This window comes from Hibiscus syriacus, unplaced genomic scaffold (assembly GCF_006381635.1).
Source record: "Hibiscus syriacus cultivar Baekdansim isolate YM2019G1 unplaced genomic scaffold, ASM638163v2 tig00112501_pilon, whole genome shotgun sequence".
In the NCBI taxonomy this organism is placed as follows: Eukaryota; Viridiplantae; Streptophyta; class Magnoliopsida; order Malvales; family Malvaceae; genus Hibiscus; species Hibiscus syriacus.
The window spans coordinates 158895-180060 of record NW_024063348.1 but is presented as its reverse complement, the minus strand read 5'-3'; the positions used below and the strand labels follow the sequence as shown (position 1 = coordinate 180060).

At 34.0% G+C, this 21166-nt stretch overlaps 2 protein-coding genes across 3 annotated transcripts; one reads left to right on the top strand and one right to left on the bottom strand.

Annotated features, from left to right (window-relative positions):
* Positions 1-1110: 1110 nt before the first annotated feature.
* On the bottom strand, positions 1111-7038 carry LOC120180769 (prefoldin subunit 1-like). 2 transcript variants are annotated; one of them, XM_039186066.1, is made up of 7 exons: positions 6944-7038; positions 6790-6815; positions 6610-6663; positions 5166-5271; positions 4516-4524; positions 4319-4401; positions 1111-1466 (listed from the first exon to the last, which is right to left on the bottom strand). In XM_039186066.1, the coding sequence occupies exons 2-7, from the start codon at positions 6811-6813 to the stop codon at positions 1356-1358; spliced, it is 387 nt and encodes a 128-aa protein (XP_039041997.1). In that variant the 5' UTR covers positions 6814-6815; positions 6944-7038; the 3' UTR covers positions 1111-1355. The 2 variants fall into 2 exon arrangements, with proteins under 2 accessions (XP_039041997.1, XP_039041998.1); XM_039186067.1 differs by having other exon boundaries at positions 4319-4403; positions 4518-4526; positions 5168-5271; positions 6790-6858; positions 6944-7031.
* LOC120180767 (protein farnesyltransferase/geranylgeranyltransferase type-1 subunit alpha-like) lies at positions 2123-20090 on the top strand. The gene is made up of 7 exons (XM_039186058.1): positions 2123-2135; positions 3951-3953; positions 16809-17131; positions 17230-17339; positions 18396-18516; positions 18966-19061; positions 19662-20090. Exons 3-7 carry the CDS (start codon positions 16862-16864, stop codon positions 20088-20090), a joined length of 1026 nt encoding a protein of 341 aa, XP_039041989.1. The 5' UTR covers positions 2123-2135; positions 3951-3953; positions 16809-16861.
* The last annotated feature ends 1076 nt before the right edge of the window (positions 20091-21166 follow it).

Sequence of the window (21166 nt, the reverse complement as noted above, 5' to 3'; positions counted from 1 at the left end):
TTAATTGCATTACATGTCCTCAAAGTATGACCCTCATTTTTAATTGGTCCCTAAACTTTTAAGTGTTCCCATTTCATCCCTAAACTATGACTATAATTCTAAATTAGTCCTCAAACTTTTGAACATTTCAATTTCATCCCCAAACTATGACCTTCATTCTAAATAGGTCCCCAAACTTTTGGAACATTACAATTTTGTCCCAAACTATACGTGTGTACTAACCACATCCCTTGTTAATGAAATCATTAGGCCAAACTATATTATTATGTGTTTGAAAAAGAAAACAAAAGTGATGTTAAATTATGGTTAATACTAATTACATATTTGGATGAATTTGTGAATGAAATTGGAATATTCAAAAGTTTGGGGACCAATTTAAAAAGGTCATAGTTTAGGGATAAAATTAGAATGTTAAAAATTTAAGGACTGGTTTAGAATGAGTCATAGTTTGAGGATGAAATTAAAATATTCAAAAACTTAAAGATCAATTTACAATGAGGGTTACAGTTTGGAGGACATATGATGCAATTAACTCTTAAGTTATAAAAAAAATGGCACCTTAATTAATATTAAATTTGGAATTACATGATTTTCTTCTAAAAAAATGTTAGTATGTTTATTTAGATCATCTTCTTTTTTTTTTTTTTGAAAATATCTATTTTAACAAAATTTTAACCATTTTTTGGTCCATTTTAAAATTGTAATGACTAAAAAATTATGATTAACTAATATACAATTTATTTAATTGTTCGAAATTGAATAGCAATGCACCACAATATATCAACAATTAAGATGTTTTATCACAATAAAACAATGAAGCTGAATAACCTGAAATAAAAAATTAATAAAAGTATTTTTCATGGTAATTTTATATTTGATGAGTTAAACAACATAATCTTATCATAATTTAACGTTATCCGTAATATATTAAGTAGTCTAAACATAGTTTAAAAGTAGAAATTATGTACCAGTGTAGGCTCAGTAGAAATAAAGAACTGATACCAAAACCGCAGCTTGTACAAAGCGAATATCTCCAGTGGTGCATCAGATTATCTCTTGTGCTTCCGTTTTTATGGAATTTCAAACCTTTCATCGACAAAATTTTCTAAATTACAAAATAAAACTTTGGTTCATATGATTTCACCTTATACAAGGGTTTCTGAATTACCAAACAAATATTTAAAAAGTTATCTAATTTTTTAATGCAACCACCCCATAAAAAGAGATTGATAAGAGTAAGAAAGTTAAGTCCATGTTAGCCAATTCAGAACACAAGCATGAATTGATGTAGATTCACGGTTCTACCAACTGAACACCATAAATCAGGAAGTTTCCAATAAGAAAAGAGCATCGAATTACACACTCATCGACATTATCTGACGAGCAAGACCCGGATCTTGTTGCAGCAGCTCTCTTAAGTTGTTCTCCACCTCCGCCAGCTGTTTTTCCATGTACTCCTTTGAGGTCTGTCAAAAACTCACTCAACAAATTAGGCAACTTTCAATGTGAATGGATCAGCATTTCATGTGCAAACAAGATGCTCACAAGCTACTAGAATTAAACTAATAGAAACTCAAATTCAACTAATCATTATCGAGCAAAATTCAAGAATACTAATACGCGAGTAATTCATAAACCTAATCAATTTCTTTAATATATGTTTAAACTTAAATTAGTATTAAAAAATTTCAATTCAAAGTTAAGCTCAAATTAGAAGTTGAGTTCAGGAATCTAGCTCATTTTTTACTATGTAAACGAGTTTAATATAGCCTAATAAAATGAACTTGAGCAGCTCAATTTTCATCTAAAATCGACCTTGAACTTTAAAAATGAAACTTGATCAGCTCAGGCCAAACTTCAAGCCTTGAATTTCCAGTCAAGCTCAAGCTTCTTACAGATTAAGCTTGGCTTGCCCTGATTACATCACTAATCAGCATACTTTATGATGTGGTTAATTATCTCAATTGAAAGTCAGTAAAAAATGTTCAGAGTAGCACCAACAGCTTCAAGATGAGAATGAAGATGCAAATGAAAGGCAAGGCAGGGAAATATTTGCTTACTTCACCTATATGTTGCTTGGACTCAAGCATTCATGCTCGAAACAGATATGCTTAACTTTCTCTAAGCTATTCCAAGTATTTAGAGGATCCTAGAAGAGTCATAGTTTTATATGCATGCCAAGATATGCATCAGACACATATGTCTAAAACAAAGTAAAAGCACCATATTGACTATTTTACAGCTCTTAAACCAATTACCATGCAATAATAATGCCCCTCCAAAAAATAACATTATTGTTATTATATCCATTGGAAGGAAGTTTGTCAGCTTGTCCAAAACCAAACTTTATCTGGCTACAGATTAGTACCGATTAGTAGTTACCAAGTAATCAACTACAAATTTTCATACTGAAATTTGGTTATTACATTATATTCACGAAAAGAAAATGGACTCGTATTATTCTTTGTTTCTTACTGTTTTGTAAAACCTTAAAGAGCACAAACAAGAGAGTACTTTCCACAACTTGTAAAGTTCTTATAACAAATTAAGTCTACAAATTTTGTTAAGAATAAACAAAAGCCACAACAGATCACAGCAATAGACACCATAAAATCACAACAAATCTCATAATAGTTCAACATGTGGTTGTTATGCCATATAATAAAACATGAGCAAAACATGGCAGTGATATATTCAATACAATGTTGACAGAGGCATAAGGCATATTCTGGGTGCTATAACTTTTATATTGCCTAGGTCATAGTGCACCAAAAAAGTGTTCATCTAAGTGAAACAAGGCGCAATATGTATATAAGTCAGTTTTGGAGAAAGACCACTACAACTGTTCACCGTAATTCTGGGATGGAAGGTGATTCGAGGAAGAATCATTGTGAAGTTGAAGGTGTTATGGACGAAGAAAAACTTCAAGTGTTGAGTAAATGTCTAGTGGGGTGGTGCAAGGACTTTATCAAAATAAGTCATCTCGCTAGACAAATGGAAACAAAGGGCCTCACAGGTTTCTCCTTAATGAGAACTGCTGGAAATGCGGTATTAATGATTTTCGAAGACTCTGGTTCATTGAGAAGTGTCAAGAACGATAAATCAGAGACTATCGCAAAGTGGTTCTCCAGAGTCGAAGCTTGGTTAGAGAGTTTGGTAGTGGAGTGTCGTCGAGTATGGTTAGTTTGCGAGGGTTCCTTTTCACGCATGGAATTGGGATACTTTCAAAAACATTATAGATAAGTGGGGTTATTTATTAGCAATCGACGAAAGCTGTCAGTCACCATCATCTTTTGATCAGGCAAAAATCCAAGTCCTCACAAAGGCTGATGTGAGAATTGATGCGACGTTGGAATTGAAGGTCTGTGACAACTCCTTCAAAATCATGGTGCATGAGATTGAGACTTCATTCAAACCAAACTCTTGGGCCCCTGACGAAGACGAATCTTATTAGATCTCCTATCTTCAATTGTGGCTTTGATTTAGTTTAAATGGTTGCAGGTGTTACTTTTCTTTTGTATTATGTTCTTCTGCGTTGTTTTTTATCCTATTGCTGGATGTGTAACTTGAAATAAGGTGATAGTCGACTATGGCTTTTGGATGAGGATGTGTGAGTTTAAGGTGTTTGTTGTAATGGTGTATATCACCATAGGAGGATATTTCGTGTTGTCTTTATGTATTGGGTATTATTATTAATAAACCATGAGGTACTCTCTTCTTCCTTCCAATGTTCGCTAACATACTTCTTAGTATGTGAACGAATACGAAGGGAGTTTTTAATGAGATCTCCAACTTCTATAAAATATATATATATATATATATATATTATGATATTAAACAGTAAAAGTGGTCCAGGTCCTGTTTATTTTACAACACATGCAAAATTTTCCTTTCATTTAATATTTCCTTATGATCCCTTGTCTGTTTTTTAATACTCAAATACAAAGTAGAAAGTTTGATATTATATGTTTTTTTGCCAGTAAAAATAGAATTAATAATTAAAAAAAGGTAGGAGCTTCTGGCATTCGCCTAATCAAAATGTGCCCTAAAAAAGGTCTAAGACGCTTTTCTTAATACACAACAGCTTGTTGCACGCCTTAACATCACCGATTAAATATTGTGCAAATATATCCTTTTAGCAGGCTTTTGTGATATCTATAAATAAGTAAAATATCCAACAGAAGGGCTAGTTAAATTAGTTATAGACATGAAAGAGAAAAGTAACAGTTGAAAAAGGGGGGGGGGGGAACAGACAAACAGAAACAAATGAGTCGAGAGAAGATGCAGACAAAAAGCTATACACGACACAGAAAATTACCTGTAATGAACCAATTGCAGACTCACTATCTTTCAGCTTCTGTTCTTGTTCATTCATTAAAACTGCCTTAGGCTCTAAAACAAACCTGAACAGGGGATAAAAAGAGAGGCAAATAAAATGTCTGTCAGTTCATTTCATGTATTCTTTCTCATTGTCCATGAATCATTATAACCATTTAATTAGGTCAACAGCTACTCACGTTCTCCCTGCAAAAAATAAACAAACAGGTTATAGCTCTGCAGATCTGGCACAATCAATCTTAATCCATGTAAAAATTAGGGCGGAGCAGAAAACTGATTCAAACTGTAGTATTCAGTCTCAGTTTCTATTAATTCAGTCCGGTTTCAGTTTGGGTAACACTTAATACTTTGGTTAGGTTCAGTTTTCAGTTCAGAAGTTAAAAGACTGAAATGGGTCAAACCAAACCGAATTCAAATTTTATTTTTTTTCTAATTATTTTTAGAAAAAATTAAGATATAAAAATAAATATGTTCGATCTAGATTAGTAGATTTTAATATATATATATATAAATATATATATTTATATATATATATATACTTTTTAATAACAAGCCAAACTAATCCAGTGCATTCAGTTCGGTTTTGAAAACCAGAATACTGCACATTAACCATGATTTTATCCCAAAACTGTCATCACCCCTAGGTTAAATAGCAGCTCATAAGTCGCAACATATGAAACACCCCTAAACAGAATGCCAGGCTGTGAAACTAAAGAGAAGTCTGAACCCAGCATCGTGATATGAGAATTTTTTTTTATCCATTGTGAATAAGAGAACACAAAACTAGCATCCTATTCTGATTCAAAAACACAGCTTCAGTATTGTGTCTATGGATTTGTATGTATTTGTATCATCAGGCACCTGACTCAGCTCCTCCAATGTTAAGAAAGCACGCTTCTTTTCACCTTCCTTGGTTCGCATCTGGTTTTGCACCTAGAAGTCATAGGATTTACTCACCTCAGCATCAGAGGCTAAAGATATCTCACAAGTCTCCAGTTTGGAGAAAATTTTAGTTGGGTACAAAACTCACATAAATTATACAACAGCCGCTCTTGCACATAACACTTTTTTTTTTGGGATTTTTTAAAAAAGGGTCGAGCTTTGTTGCTTCGACTCTTCATTTTTCTATAGGTATCCTTATTTTTTCCTGTTATCCTTGTCCGATAAATATCTGAATATAGTTATAGGGATATGGCCTTCTGACACATGGAAACTTGAAAAAGTTGAAAATACCTGTGTCAGACACATTCATACATTTTTTTGATAAAATACACACACACACACACACACACTCATACATTTTTTTGTGTCAGACACATTCATACATGTGTTTAACAATAACACTTACATCCAAGTTTTGAGTAGCATAGGCGTTGAGCACCACACACATGGTAGATTAAACATGCACTCAACAGATCTCGTGTCTTCAAATATCCTAATTCTTAACTCGAGGTACTTGCAGGCCAAATTAAGTTTTTTTTTTTTTCCCTATAAGTACGAGAAATCTCAATTCAAACTCAAACATAAATAATCAAGTTTGAAGTCAAGGATGAGAGACAAGCTCATCTTTTTACCAAGGAATTGAGCCTAAGCAGGCGGTAGCAACTAGCTCAATTTTTATCTTTGAATCAAACTCGAGCTTTAAAAATGAAACTCAATCGACTTGAACCAACTTTCAAGACTCAAATTTCAAGTTAAGCTCAACCTTGTTACAGTTTAAGCTTGCTAAATTACACCCCCAATCTTCAACAACACCTATCCCAGGTCCCAGCCAAAAACACCAACGCCAAAATTTAAAATAAAAAAAAACTTCAAATATGAACCTACATTTCCAACTCTGATTGCAATCATCCAGGGTTCAAGATCAAAATGGCATTCTGTTTGCTATGTAACCAAAGATTATACTTCATTAAATATAACTTTGAGCATTTTCTTACTTTACCCCTCAAAAAGTAGGAAGTGTGAGTTAGCTCTGCAGAACACTTGCTAGATATAATTAGAGAGATAGAGAGAAAACAAGTCCCTGTTTCAATCCATTTCTACTAGTTCCTCTGTTCAATAATTATGAGATAAAATCTTCGGCCAATGAAGAAAATATTGGACACATAAACCATCAAGACAGAGTGGTAATACTAACAGTGTTAAACATATTCTGATGTGAATGTCCTAAAAGTATATGTCAGGTACGATCATAAATGGGGCATAAGCAATTTGGTAAAAAAAATGAAAAGTTCGAGTAACCTATAGACTACTAATCTGAAAAAAAAATACCTGTTTTAATTTGCCGGTGAGCTCAACCATTCGACCTTGAATCTCTATAAACGCCTGTTATCCAACACAAATCATTAACATATTTGAGATCTCCCCTCACTTATTTTCAACTTTGCCGGCAATCAAATCAAATAACGAATTGTCTAGAGAAAACAAAACAAGAGAAAGATTGATTCTTACAGATTTGTTAATTTCTTCTGCCATATCTGAAGATTCAAGCAGAAGAAATCAGAACAAAAAGCAACAGTTCTGACATTTATTTAATCACTCAAATCAAAACTATAAAAAAAATGGAAAAATGAAATTAAATTAAATGCAAAATGGCCATTCCTACCTGGACGAAGGAACTTGGCTTCTATTTGGATCTTTCCGGATTCGGGTCGAGTTGTCAGAGAAATAGAAATCGGATTGTTTGGACGAGACAAAACTAGAGAGACAGAGAAAGAAGCAGAGTGGCGCCGCCGTGAAGACACCGTATGGTTTTGTGATATTTGGATTTTATATCACTTTTGATCCAACGGGCAATATTGTCTTTTATGTATCCAATGGCTCATGGTAGTTTCCAATAATAATGTAAATTTTAAAAACTTATTAATAATTAGGTTAAACTACACCGATAGTCCTTAAACATTAAGATTTTATCGATTTTATTACTTAAGTTTGATTTTAGGTTCAATTAGATTATTAGGTCATTAAATTGTGAAAGATGTGATGACGTCTCTGATTCTTTCTTTCTTTCTTTCTTTTAATAAAATTATTAAGTTTTGGTCCATATTCCTCAATGGATGATATTCACGACAAGATTGATACTAAATCGTTTGTGTTTCACTTATTGTTTTTATTTTTGATTTGATTTTCTATAAATTTTACTCAAAAATCGAAGAAAATACACTTAAAGATTTGATTTCCTAATGTTTTTATTTCTTTCTATAGTCATTTGATAAGACCAATTTCAATATATGTTATTCGTCTTTTCAAGATAATATTTTGTTGGAGTTTTGTGCACTAAATGAGGTAACTTTTATAACTACTAAACTCAACTTTAATATTTTTATACTATTTTATTATGCACATTGTCCTCGTGATTGATATTACATGTAAAGTAATAAAGTGATAACAAAATATCAATTCATTTATTATATGAGATTTAACTAAATATAAATAATATTATAATGTTGATTATAATATGAAAGAGAACTTATATTAGTTGGTCATGTAAATATGTTTGTAGTTCATACAATTTATGACGAATATATAATATACAATAATTATTATGTTGTCTAAAATTCAAACAAGAAGATAAATTGTCTTGATTATCGAAATATGTTTTGACTTCCAAGTAAAGACGTAGATTTATTAATCTGAAATTGACATTATATTAGATTAGATCTAAGATAAATTGATATTCTTAAATTAATTTAAAGATTAAATTCACTTGTCATGTTTAAAATATATTTACCTTAATCCTGAATAGATTGAGGACTATGTATATTGACTTGCGTAGCCTTTTTTTTTTTTTTTTTTTTGAATAAAGAGTGAGAAAACAAAGCTGGTGTAATCTAATAGAAATGCCTAGTTTCCACCAAGCAGAGTCTTTTGCATGAAACTCTCATCATGTAGCAATCCTTCAATAGTCGAGGGAGGGGTCTGACATCTGAAACCCAGAAGGTAAACTCCAAACCATTTTAATCATATTATCTGCTGCCTTGTTGCCTTCACGAGGCACGAAACGGAACGAAAAACTCCATTCTCTATTCAACAGCTCATAGATATGTGGAACAAGGGAAGAAGCACCATTGAATCTCGGATCTTTAGCAATAACCGCCAGTGCCTATTTGCTGTCCACCTCAACAATCATCTCATTTATATTCAAAATCCACGCCAAACACAAACCTTCATAGATACCCCGTAACTCCGAATCAAGTACAGAGCAACAACCTATGAACGTGGAGATTCTGTACACCCATCCACCTAAGTGGTCGCGAAGAACACCTCGACAAGTGACCATCAATAAATAACCTATGACTTGCATACTTCGATATAATAAAATTTAACACAACACATCATAAAATAAAACAAATTAATAGATGATATATTGAATGCATGACTCATACATAATATAAATACATCAATAAATATAAAATTATAGCTCGAGTTAATTCAATTTTATATACATCTAATTTGATGAATTTAACGTTATTTTTATTTCATAAGTAATTTAGAATAGATAAATTTCGTTGGTGTAAGATCCTACACAATATTTTATTATAATTTGTATTTTGTTGAGTTTTATTTTCAATTTATTAAAATCTTTATGAATTGTAGACACTCATTTCCGTCCATATTTTATTTTATTTTATATATATATATATATATATATATATCTATATGTTATATAGTGTGCAAATGGTTTTTGAAAAATACATATATAATATATAATTTAAAAAAAACATTTTAGAACATATATATAATATATATAGTTATTAAAATGTTTTAAAAGTACATAATATATAGTTTTTTTGAAAACATTTTTGAAAACATATACTATATAGTTTTGAAAATATTTTTAAAATATATAATATATAGTTTTTGAAAGCATTTTTGAAAACCTATATATTATATAGTTTTGAAAATATTTTTGAAAACGTTTATATATTATATAGTTTTAAAAATATGTTTTTGAAAACTTATATATAATATAGTTTTGAAAACGTTTTTGAAAACATTTATATATTATATAGTTTTAAAAAACATTTTTGAAAACTTATATATAATATATAGTTTAAAAATCATTTTGAAATATATATATCATATTATTATTATTATTATTATTTTATTTAATTTTATTCATTTTAATTTATTTCGTTTTTGTTACAGGTCCAATGTTTAGGTCCAAAGTGGAGTCTGCTTGTCAGTCCAAATGATTGGGCCTGAACCAACCCAGTACAAGTGAGGGTTTGTGAAACCCTAACAAATGGGTCAACATGTCACATGCGTCGCATAGGGAGGAAGCCTGAACGTCAACAACAACAGCGCACGCACCGGTCAACACCGGGATTTTCGACCGGGGAAATCGGGACTGACCCATCCCGAAATTCTCGACCAACGTCGAGTTGGTTACCAGGTTAACCGGAGCAGACAAACGGCCGGAGGAGTATAAATACCCCAGCCTCGAACATGGGAAGGGGAGACGGCCAACGAACCAGCAAAACCATAAAACAACCAATCACCAGAAACGGTACCAATGAGGAACAGAAAAACCCCCGAGAAACACAGTGAACATCAACCACACAAAAACCAACAACCATCAACAACGACAACACGTCGTAACAGAAAAACAAACCCAACCACATCCAGAACCGAACCAAGTACAACTAAAACCACCAAAACAAATCACAACAGTAGCACACAAAGAAAATCAAGCAAGAAAATACGTGAAACAACCGGAAGCCGAGCAAAGCAAGGAGCAAACCACCGGAAAAGCGAAAGGTCACCGGAAAAAGGGTAAAGGTCGAGACTTGTATGCTTAGATCTACGCCGGGAGGGTTCGAGTTTGATGTTTTGAGGTTTGGATTTAGAATCTCGGGGGGGGGGGGGGAAGATGAGTGTCTTGGGGTATTTTGGGTTTGCCCGACCGCCGCTAGCGGTGGAGGGGGGTCATCGGTCGGTGGCTGGGACTCGGCCGGCCATTAGTCGAGGAGGGCTGGGCGAGAGTTTTCTCTCGGTTGAGAGAGATGAGAGTTTGGGAGAGAATGTGAAAATGAAGGGGATTTTGGGCTATTGGGGTATTTATATAGCAAGGGTCTATTTGTAATTATGAGAAAATTTAATTCGCTCCGCCGTCCCCCAACGTTTGAATCGGTTTACAATATGGTCACAGTATGCAATTTGGTCGCTGGATTTTCAATTGTTTCAATTTGGTCCTCGTTTATATTTTACATTTTTTGCAATTTATTCCCTAAATTCTTATTTTATTTTATTTATTATTATTATTATTATCATGTTTTTTTAAATTATTATTAGTATTATTTTTTTCCTCATATTGTTTTTATTTTTACTTTTAAAATAATTTTTTTATCTATTTAATGCTTCTTTATTATTTATTTATTTATTTTTGTTTTTATTTTATTTCTTTGGTATATATAATTTATTATTATTATTATTTTCTTTTCCTTTGATTTATTTTTTTAGTACCATTATTTTTATATATTTTTTTTATATTTTCATTTTTATTTTTTTTATTTTTTCTATCTAACATTTTTTGCCTTTTTCAGTAATAATCTCAATTAATCAGAGGTAAGCAATTCGAGTCAGATTCTAAATTTCAATTTCAATTTGTAATTTTCATAATAAAAGACAACCGATAAATTAATTGGTACCGAAAGGGAAGTTCAAGGGTGCTAATCCTTCCTTGACCATAACCGACTCCCGGACCCGATACGTTTCTGATACAACGCATATCAGGTAAGATGGTGTCCGACCCACCTAATTTCATTTTAAAATGGTCGATGGCGACTCCAAAGCATTTAATCCAAGTCGAAGCCCGATAATGGGCCTAACCGAAAGACGGTTCCGACAGTTTGGCGACTCCGTTGGGGAAAGGTAAGTGAGTCAGGCCAAAATTAATTTTCGGTTATCTTTTTAGCGAAAATTACAAGTTTAAATTTTAATTTATTTATTTGATTCTAATTATTTACCTTTGATTATCTTTTCCAAATAAATAGTTGTACTGACGTTTTTTTTAATGATTTCAGATTTTTCAAATTTTCAGTTAAGGCTCTAAACCCGAGCTCCAAACCCTATTTAAGTGGGGTGAAAGCGACGCCTTCGTGTGAATTTATTCACCGTACATGCCTAGCAAGTAATATTCGGGATTCATATACCTTATGTCTTCGTGTGAATTTATTCACCGCACAAACATAAGGGAATGTGCCCTCTCGAGTTTAACTTAGTCCACACAAGCTTGTAATAGGCTTAGGACTAAGAGTCTGGCAAGCCCATGGGGGCACCGACAAGGAGAACTCGAGTACCTTTTTTTAGAACCTAAACCGGGAGAGTACAGGGAATTAGAGCCTACCCCAAAACCTCATTCCAAACCCTAGGCTGCTTTGATTTTATTTCCTGCTTTACTTTTTGTACAAAGAATGCGAACTAGACAAATATGCGGTTAGGATTTGTTTGAAATTAGCATGTGGGATAGAGATCATGTTCGGGTAGGAATTAAAGCATGTGGGGTAGATATCATGTGGGGTAGGATCTTTCATTTTTATTATCGTTTTGATTTACCTCACTAACCCTTTTATTTTTTGTTCTCTTTTTATTTTCATCACTTGCATCATTTAAAAGAGGTGTTGATCCACCAAAAACGTGTTTGCTAAACATAAATAATCTGTATTAATGGACAAAGGGGTTGTAATACAAGAGATGAAAATGCAGAGGACAGTCTACAACGAGACTATGTGTCACATATAATCCAAAAGACGTGGTGTCTGCAATTGAAGAGTATATCACTATATTGCATTATAAAGGACTCAATGAACCGGGTCTACATCAAGCACAATGAAAGTCTATCTTTAAAGAACTGACTGGCAGAAGTTGCAGGGGCAAGATGAAGACCACTCTTCTTAGCAGTCACTTCAAAGACGACAATGGCAAAACGATAACTGAAATTGGAGACCATTGCTGACGAATTCAAGAAACAAACAAATGGACTTCACATAGTTCCTATCAATTAAGGGCTCCAATGACGTATTCGTTGGGAACAAGCTCAACAAAAGATAAATGCCGGAGGTGCAGTCCTTCGAGATTTTTTGGAGCAAACAACTCGTCATTTGCATGGTTCATCTAGAGAAGCCAGATCGGTTCGACAGGTTATTCAACCGGTGACGGATGAAGGCGGAAGACTAGCCAACATGTCAGAAGCTGTCAGAATATTTTTTGTCTCTTAAAAGATAAAACACTTTTGTCCCCAATAAGGATTATTTCTAATAACAGACACATTTTTGGATTAATGCCTCTGACATTTCATGTATCATGCATTTAGACATTTGGCATTTTGTTATTTTCTTCACATTCACATTAACTAACATATACATGTCTCATCAAAAGGAGAAATATTGGATACACCGCCTCAAGCATTGGACACACTTCATCCGCATAACACTCGTTTGAAGAAGAAGAGGATGGAAGCCAGAATTACACAAATCGAGGAGAATATGTTGAAACTACAGAAAGAGCTAGAAGACAAGATAAACCAGAGCAGTCGAAATACTCTGGAAACAATCACAAAGAACCAAGAGTCCTTGGTTGATCAAATCGTTGCCAAGTTAGTTATCCTACAATAGACCAGTGCGCCTGGGGCAGGTTCACCGGAAGGGGTAACTATACAACCTACACCGCAAGTGGTTATCTCACTTGAAATCTTACCAGAACTTCGAGGGGACTCATCTGCTGCAAAAGCGAAGCCCTCGTCCTCTGTATTTAACCTTAAGAATAATCCGGGTTATTACCATGTACCGGATTTGGACGAAGAGGACAAAGCGAAGAAGATGGAGGAAAAAATCAAACAATTGGAGGACCAAATGAAGGTAGTCAAATGAGACCATAACTACCATGAAATCGATGCCGCGAAACTCAGTCTAGTCCCGGACTTGGTTCTTCCTCCGAAAAATCAAACAATTTGAGGACCAAATGAAGGTAGTTTGACGGGAACAGTTGTCCATCCGCTCACATCACCATGTTCTACCGAAATATGACAGAATATGGAGGAAACAACCAACTCCTGATCCACTGCTTCCAGGAGAGTCTGTCGGGCTCAGCCATTCGGTGGTACAACCAGTTAAGCCGATCAAATATCAAGACCTGGAAGGACCTGACCAAGTCATATCTGGAACAATACAAGCATATCAATGATATAAGGCTAGATCGAGTTATGCTACAAAGCATGGAAAAGAAGCATAATGAAAGTTTCAGGCAATACGCACAAAAATGGAGGGACTTGGCTATGCAAGTTCATCCACCGTTGGATAAAAAGGAAACCCGAAAGCTCTTCGTACAGACCCTGAAGGCTCCATACTTTGGGCACTTGGTTGCGATCACATCAGGAAGCTTTTCAGACTTGGTTATGGCCGGAGAAGTGATTGAGTTGGCCATAAAGCAAGGCAAAATTAAGGATGGGGAGGCCAGTAGGAAACCTCCTATGCGAGAGAGGGATAGAGAAATTAACAACATCAAACACATCAATAAAAGTGTTACAATCTCCGGCCCAAAATCAACTGCAGCTGTACCATTAGGTACTTCTAAACAAGATTTTAGAGAACCCCGGAAAGAAATGGAGCATTTTGACCCTATTCACATGACCTATAAGGAGCTTTACCAACAACTTCTTGACACCCATATAGTGTCACCATATCCGGTAGAACCCATGAAGCCCCCATACCCCAAGTGATATGATGAGAATGCACATTGTGAATATCACGGCGGTGTCCCAGGGCACACAATTGAGAACTGTTACGCATTCAAGAGAGTTGTACAGAAGATGCGTAATCAAAACTGGATCGACTTCAACAACTTGGGGCATCCAAGTGAGGAAGACCATTTCATCATTTGAGACATTTTGTTTGAATTTGTTTTTTCCTCTCAAGGTTGTGTAAGGACATTCGAATAAATTTATGTTACTTTAAAGATGTTAAGCAATAAACCACGTTTGCGAACTTGCAATTCTTTGAATATCATTTGAATTAAGAAACTCTGTAAATAGTTCAAAGTTACAGATCTTTGACGGAGTAACATGATTTAAAACGAGGACTTTGGCCTTATCCAGAATATATATTCAAACACCGTACCCTGCTCTTGAAATTTAACCTTTTTCCTTTCATAAGGTGGAGACAACATGGGGCATCATTTGCATATGACAATTACTATACTTTTCGTTTAAGACGTTCAGTGATGATCATGATCTTTACAAATGAAATAATCGAGTAGGTGGATCTAGTTTAGGTCAGTTGCTTGAAAATTGAACTCTAAAGATGAAATTTTTGACTTTCAACAACACCTAGACAATAACAGGTTCTTCTTGACAATCTTAAGAAATTAAATCCGCAAAGCTGAGCTATTCCACTAAGGCAATTGGTTATAAAGGTAACTTGAAATCCCTGGCCTTATAAATAGGTTACGTTCAAACCATGACATTACTCGAACACTTGGCAATTCGGTGTTTGCTCCACTACTATTGTCCAGTCGAAGACTTTGTGATGAGATGAACCCTTTAGTGAACTTGATAAAACTGATTATAATGTTAAGTTGTCCCTCTAAAGCAATTGGTTAAACTCCCCGGCTTTATGGATTCAGCTAGCAAGATAACGGCAAATTAAATCAAATTTATCTAAGCAATAAATTTTCGGTAATAATGGGCTAAGGGAGTTAAGGAACACCTGTTATAGTCAACTACACACGAGCACTCAATAATTTCATTTTTAGACCGATATTTTTTTTTGCACTGCCTTTGTTAGAGGAGCCTACAAAGCTTGAACAAATGGAAGATTTCAGATGACCGAAATAAAAGGTCTAGTAATTTATCATGCTAGTTGCGTCATTTTGTCCGCACCCAATTGAAATGCCAAGGCATATTGCGATATTTAAAAAAATGACATTTTGGGTTACCGAAACTTTATAAAGGAGGTCAACCTAAAGCCAACTCATCTATTTGAACATTTGTCAAAGAGTTGTAAATCTGAAAGCATTAAAGGAGCTCTTGATTCCTTTGATATTCTTTGAACTCACATTTACAATTTGATTCAATTGCGAACAATATTTTTCAGCATTTTTATCATTTTCTCTCCTAAAACAAGAAAAATGAAAAACGTTTTCAAACGGAATGGTCTCAGATATGAAAGATCTATAAAGCCAAAGCTCGAGAAGCAAATAGGGCACAATCGATTCCAAGGACCAGACTGGCAGACAAAACACGAGACTCCATCCAAGAGATAACACATAATTCATTCATGTTGCATGCATCTTAGACATACTTAAGTGCATCACATTCATCATTTTGGCATAGATGATTTTTTGTATCTTTTAGAATCAAGTTTCAACTTCAGGATGAAGGATACTCTATTCACAAGCGCCTTTGAAGAACGATGGTGGTTGCTTAACTCAGCAGTGAGAAGCTACACCTCAACCGACTTGACATATCTACAGATCTCAGAACTAATTTCAGATAGGTTCGAGAACCAATTCAGACCAAATTCAGTTCAACTCAACTCAACAAAGAGCAACATCTTTCCAGTTAACACTTTCAAGCCAAATTTCAATTCCATGACGGAAGATATCCGGCTGACAGAATTCATTAGCGGGCTTTCCCGTAAAAGGGGAGTCATTCAAAGATCGTCTCATTTGGTTCAGACTCGCTCAAAGGAACCACCTAAAGAACTATGACTGGCTTAGACCCATGGAGAGAAGCCATTTTTTTATACAAACTAGACAGTGGTAAGCACTTCCCTAGGCCTGTAAATGAACTGAACGTTAAGTAAACCATTCATAAACAATGAGGTGGAAAATTCGTTTATATTCGTTTATTTATTAAAAGAACGAACATGAACAAGATTTTAAATTTGTTTAATTAAATGAACGAACACGAACAAAAGGCTCGTTCGTTCATTTACTTCCGTGAACGTTCGATTATATGTTCATTTATGTTTGAATAGAGGGCAAATTGAATATGTTACGAAGATTATTGAAGTTGTTTGGATTTCAAGAAGATTATTTTGTTGAACAAATTAACTTTAAGACTTTACTATGTTTATATAGCTTATTTATGATTTATGTATGTTTTTGTCGTATTCGAACAAATTAACTCTAAAATTACAGGTTATATTAATGAATTTTAAGTTGTTATTCTTATTGTTTATCTTTTTTACATTCATTTGTTGTGTTCGAATAAGTTTATTTTTTGTGTTTGTGTTATTCGTTTATGTTCGTTTATTGTATTCGTTTATGTTCATTTATTATGTTCATTTATTATGTTCGTTCATTTGTATTCGTTTATGAATAAATTATATTACTTAACGAACGAGCATGAACAAAAAATTTTATTCATTTATATTCGTATTCGTTTATGTTCATTTAATTATTAAGTGAACGAATGTGAACAATGCTCCTTTCATTAGCGTTTGGATCGTTTACAGGTCTACACTTCCCAGCTTGACTGTGAGGTGATTCGATTTCGATCCAGTAGTAGCGCTGAGAGAAAAAGATGGAATCAAGTGAAGACGACGGCGAAGAGCCACTTAGCCGGATAGCGGAGTGGCGTGATGTGACGCCTCTTCCTCAAGACGACGGTCCCAACCCTGTCGTCCCCATTGCTTACAAAGAAAAATTCCGCGAAACCATCCTTCAAAAAAAAAAAAAAGAATTCCGTAAAACCATGAATTACTTCCGCACCATTTACAAGGCCGACGAACGCTCCCCTCGTTCTCTCCGCCTCACTCGACGAGTCATTCATCTTAATCCTGGCAATTACACTGTAAATTTTTATATACGTGTTTGTAGTTTGTCGGTTTAATGGCCTCCTTTTCGACGCTCAAAATCTGTAAATCTTTGTTGTTTGTTGTGTTGATGAAGGTTTGGCATTTTAGACGATTCTTGCTCGAAGCACTTAATTCCGATCTGGACGATGAATTGGATTTTGTTCAACGGATTGCTAATTCTAATTCTAAGAACTATCAATTATGGTGAGTTGTATCTTTCAATTTATTTTCCTAGTCATGTTTGGTTATTCATACATGAGGAAAAATGTTTTATCTTGAAATTAATTCAGGGACTCTATTCATTTTGGGTTAATCCTCTGCTGAACCTGGAGATATATCGATTTGTCGGTTTTTTATAAGGGTGTCAAACTCGAGTATGCTTGAGTTTTAAAAGTTTTCTCAGGTATTAAAGTTCATGTTCCAGGACCTATGTCGTGATATATGTCAAACTCAGAGTGTCAAAGTAGTATTTGGAAAATGAAAAGTCCTGGAAAATGACTTGCTGTAAATTTTTATTTCAACTGATCTGTAATGGTTTTCTTTATTCCAAGCATGACTTTGATGTTTGCAGTGATATCCGAGTTTCATTCTTAGCTTTGCTACCGTGGATGTTATGTTTAATGGAAATAGTCATTGAATCTTGATAAAAATGCAAGTTTATAAAGAATGCATTCTCTAATCATTTTGGTGCAAGTTGTTCATTTGATTTGTGACACTCGTGATGGGATCATTACTTCAAAATCTAATATGTCAAACTATGGCTTGTTAATAAATTTTAGATTGCAAATGAATTTTTATTATCCATTCATGATTTTAATGTTTGAGATGATATGCTATGAGTTTCACAATCCATAGCTCCGCAAACATGCATGTTATTTGCTAATTGTGTGCCTAATTTATTACGGAAATGGTTATTGAATATTGACCAAATGCTAGGGTTGACCAATTTTCCTCAGCTATAGTTTGAATTTGTAGTGAGACTATAAATTTTGAAGTCTATAGACCACAGTCCTGTGTTTTTCCTGAAGTACTTGTGTCTGACGCTGGTGTTCAATACATGCTCAGACAGGGTATAGGGATATGATCCTGTAAGGGACTTCCAAATACATGAAAATCTTGAAAGACACATAACATGTCCAACACTTACACTAGAGTCCGAGTAACATCGCTTCAGTAAATCTGATTCATTTCATGTTCTATGATCTTGTTATTCTCCTTCTAGTATCCATTACATGGTTATTTTTCTGTGAAAATCTTTAGGCACCATCGGCGGTGGGTTGTCGAGAGATTGGGAACTAATGCTAGAGCCAAGGAACTTCATCTCATTAAGAGTATACTATCACTTGATGCGAAAAATTATTATGCCCGGTCACATAGGCAGGTTGGTTAAACATCTATTGTAGATTATTATGATAAGAATCTTTTGAAGACTCTCGACTAAAATATTAACAAATCCCTTGACCCACTGCATTTTTTAAACAAGCCCCTGTACTTTTATTGTATTCAAATAAGCTCTTATCCTGTTATTTGTATATAAATAAGCTTAATTCCAAAGGAAAGGTTGTTTATGTTAAAGATTAGGGGCTTATTTGAATAAAAACAAAAGTTAATGATTAAGGCTTATATTAGAACAATTAAAATTAAAAGTCAGGGGTTTATTTGGCATAATAGAAGTATAAGAGCTTATCTAAATAAAATGGTAAAGTTCAGGGACCTTTTGATTGTTCTAGTCAAACCTGTTTTATTTCTTGACCTTTATTCGTTTTAAGGTTTTTGTAATTTATTTGAGAATTGAGGTTAAACTGTAGGCTTTTTTGTTTTCGAGTGTAGTGGGTGCTTCAGGCGGTAGGAGGCTGGGAAGATGAACTTGATTATTGTCGGCAACTTCTTGAAGAATATATCTTTAATAATTCTGCTTGGAATCAGGTATGGTTCATTGTTCTGCTCTATGTTACCCAGACTTGGGGGTTTGTGTTTGATATGGGTATTTGTCCGACTTGACTATGCTCAAAGTTAGCTAAGTTTTCCGATACATTTGGAGAATCGTTCCTTCATTCTCCTGTTAGAATACGTGTTGGACATTGATATTTTAGTGAAAATGAAGAATTTGGGCTACGTGTATCCCAACAATGCATATTTAGGCACTTTAATGGGTGGGGTTTTGCTCGGTCCGACTTTAACCCAAGTTTTGTGTATACATTCTCAAACCCGTCTCGAATTGGATTTATTCGACACTTTAACCCCCAAACTTGACCATCTCACTCCAAAATTTTACATAAAACTTTATGTTATATCTTTTATGCCCTACACCAAACCTGATTTTCGAAAAGGAACTGCTCCTATAGGTAAAACCTGATTGGTATGGTTTATTTTGCCAACCCAATATTTGGTGTCACTGAAATGCAGGATTATCTGTCATGATTCTCATTAGTTCCATCAATTACTTCATACCATAACTGATATTTTCTGTTCCCAATATGATAATATCAATTTACATTTATTCATTTGTTTCTTAATTTGCAACAGAGATATTTTGTTGAAACAAGATCTCCTTTCTTGGGAGGCCTGACAGCCATGAGAGCATCTGAAGTGAGATACTCTGTGGAAGCTATTTTGTCCATCCCAAACAACGAGTGTCCATGGAGATACCTCCTTGGTCTTTACAAAGACGACATTGAATCTTTGGTTAATAATCGGGAGGTCTCATCAGAATGTTTGAAGGTAATAAACACGAAAAACGAATACATTCTCGCGCTGAAAATGCTTCTCGATCTTCTTTGTTACGGCTTCCAGCCATGCCAAGAGTTTGGAGATGCTGTAGTTGCTCCTTGGACTTCGGACGCTCACCCATTAGATCCTGATTTGGCAACAACAATTTGTGACATCTTGGAACACGTGGACTCCTTGAGAGCAAGCTATTGGATATGGCGCAAAAACAAGCTTCCTGTGTGTTGATAGTAGAAATAAGGTGACTAGGTGAACAATGTTTGAACCATCCTTGCTAAAGTGCAAAAGTTCTGTGTGTTGCTAGTTTATGCATGGAATAGAGAACCGGATCAGTACTGTTGGTTGAATAGAACCACTCGCCTATTTGGTTTGGTTAGAATGTTAAATCCGATCGTTAGTCAAACTGGTACAAAACCAGATCGCACTTGTAAAAATATTATTTTGTATATGTTTTAAATTTTTATTTTGGTATAATAACAAAATTAACCCCCAACATTTGTCCAAATGACTATCTTGGTTATTATCCTTTTTTGGAGCATTTTAGCATGTAATGTTTTATTTTTTCAGTCAATGTATGTTATTGATATAATATTTTTACATGAGAATGTGTAAACTACCATTTAGTTATTATTTATTATTTTGTTTTTATTTTGGTCATCTAATTATTATTTAAAAAAAATCATACTCAATCAATAATTTTATGTATTATTTTTGTTTTTATCAATTTCTGTTAAAAATTAATGATAATGTTAATATTTTTTTATTTTTTTATTTTCACTTATTATTATTTTATTACTTTTATTTAATTTAATTTTAGTTTCTAACCATCTTCTTCTTGTCACCACATTATTGGTTCAATAAAATTAAAGTATAAAAAAATAATTACATAGAAATTATAAAAGTTAAAAAATGTATCGTACAACTAGGGATGAATATAGGTCGGGTCAGTTAGATTTTTGGTCACCCGACCCGAAAATTATACATCATCCACCTGAATCCGATCCGACCCAAAAATATACACACTCCATCCGATCTGAACTTGACCCGATTTTTTGAGATAAAATCTGAATCAGACCCGAAATAATATATTTATTAAAAAATATTATTTTATTCAATAAAAATATGGATTTAATCGAATATATATATATATATATATAAATGGGCATTATTGTAATTACCCCTAAATATAAAGGTAAAATTATATGTTTTTTCAGGTCGAATATTTTTCACCCTAAACCAGATGTTGACTCTACCCGACCTTAATTTTTATTTAAAAAATCCGACCCGATCGAGTTGAGTCGAGT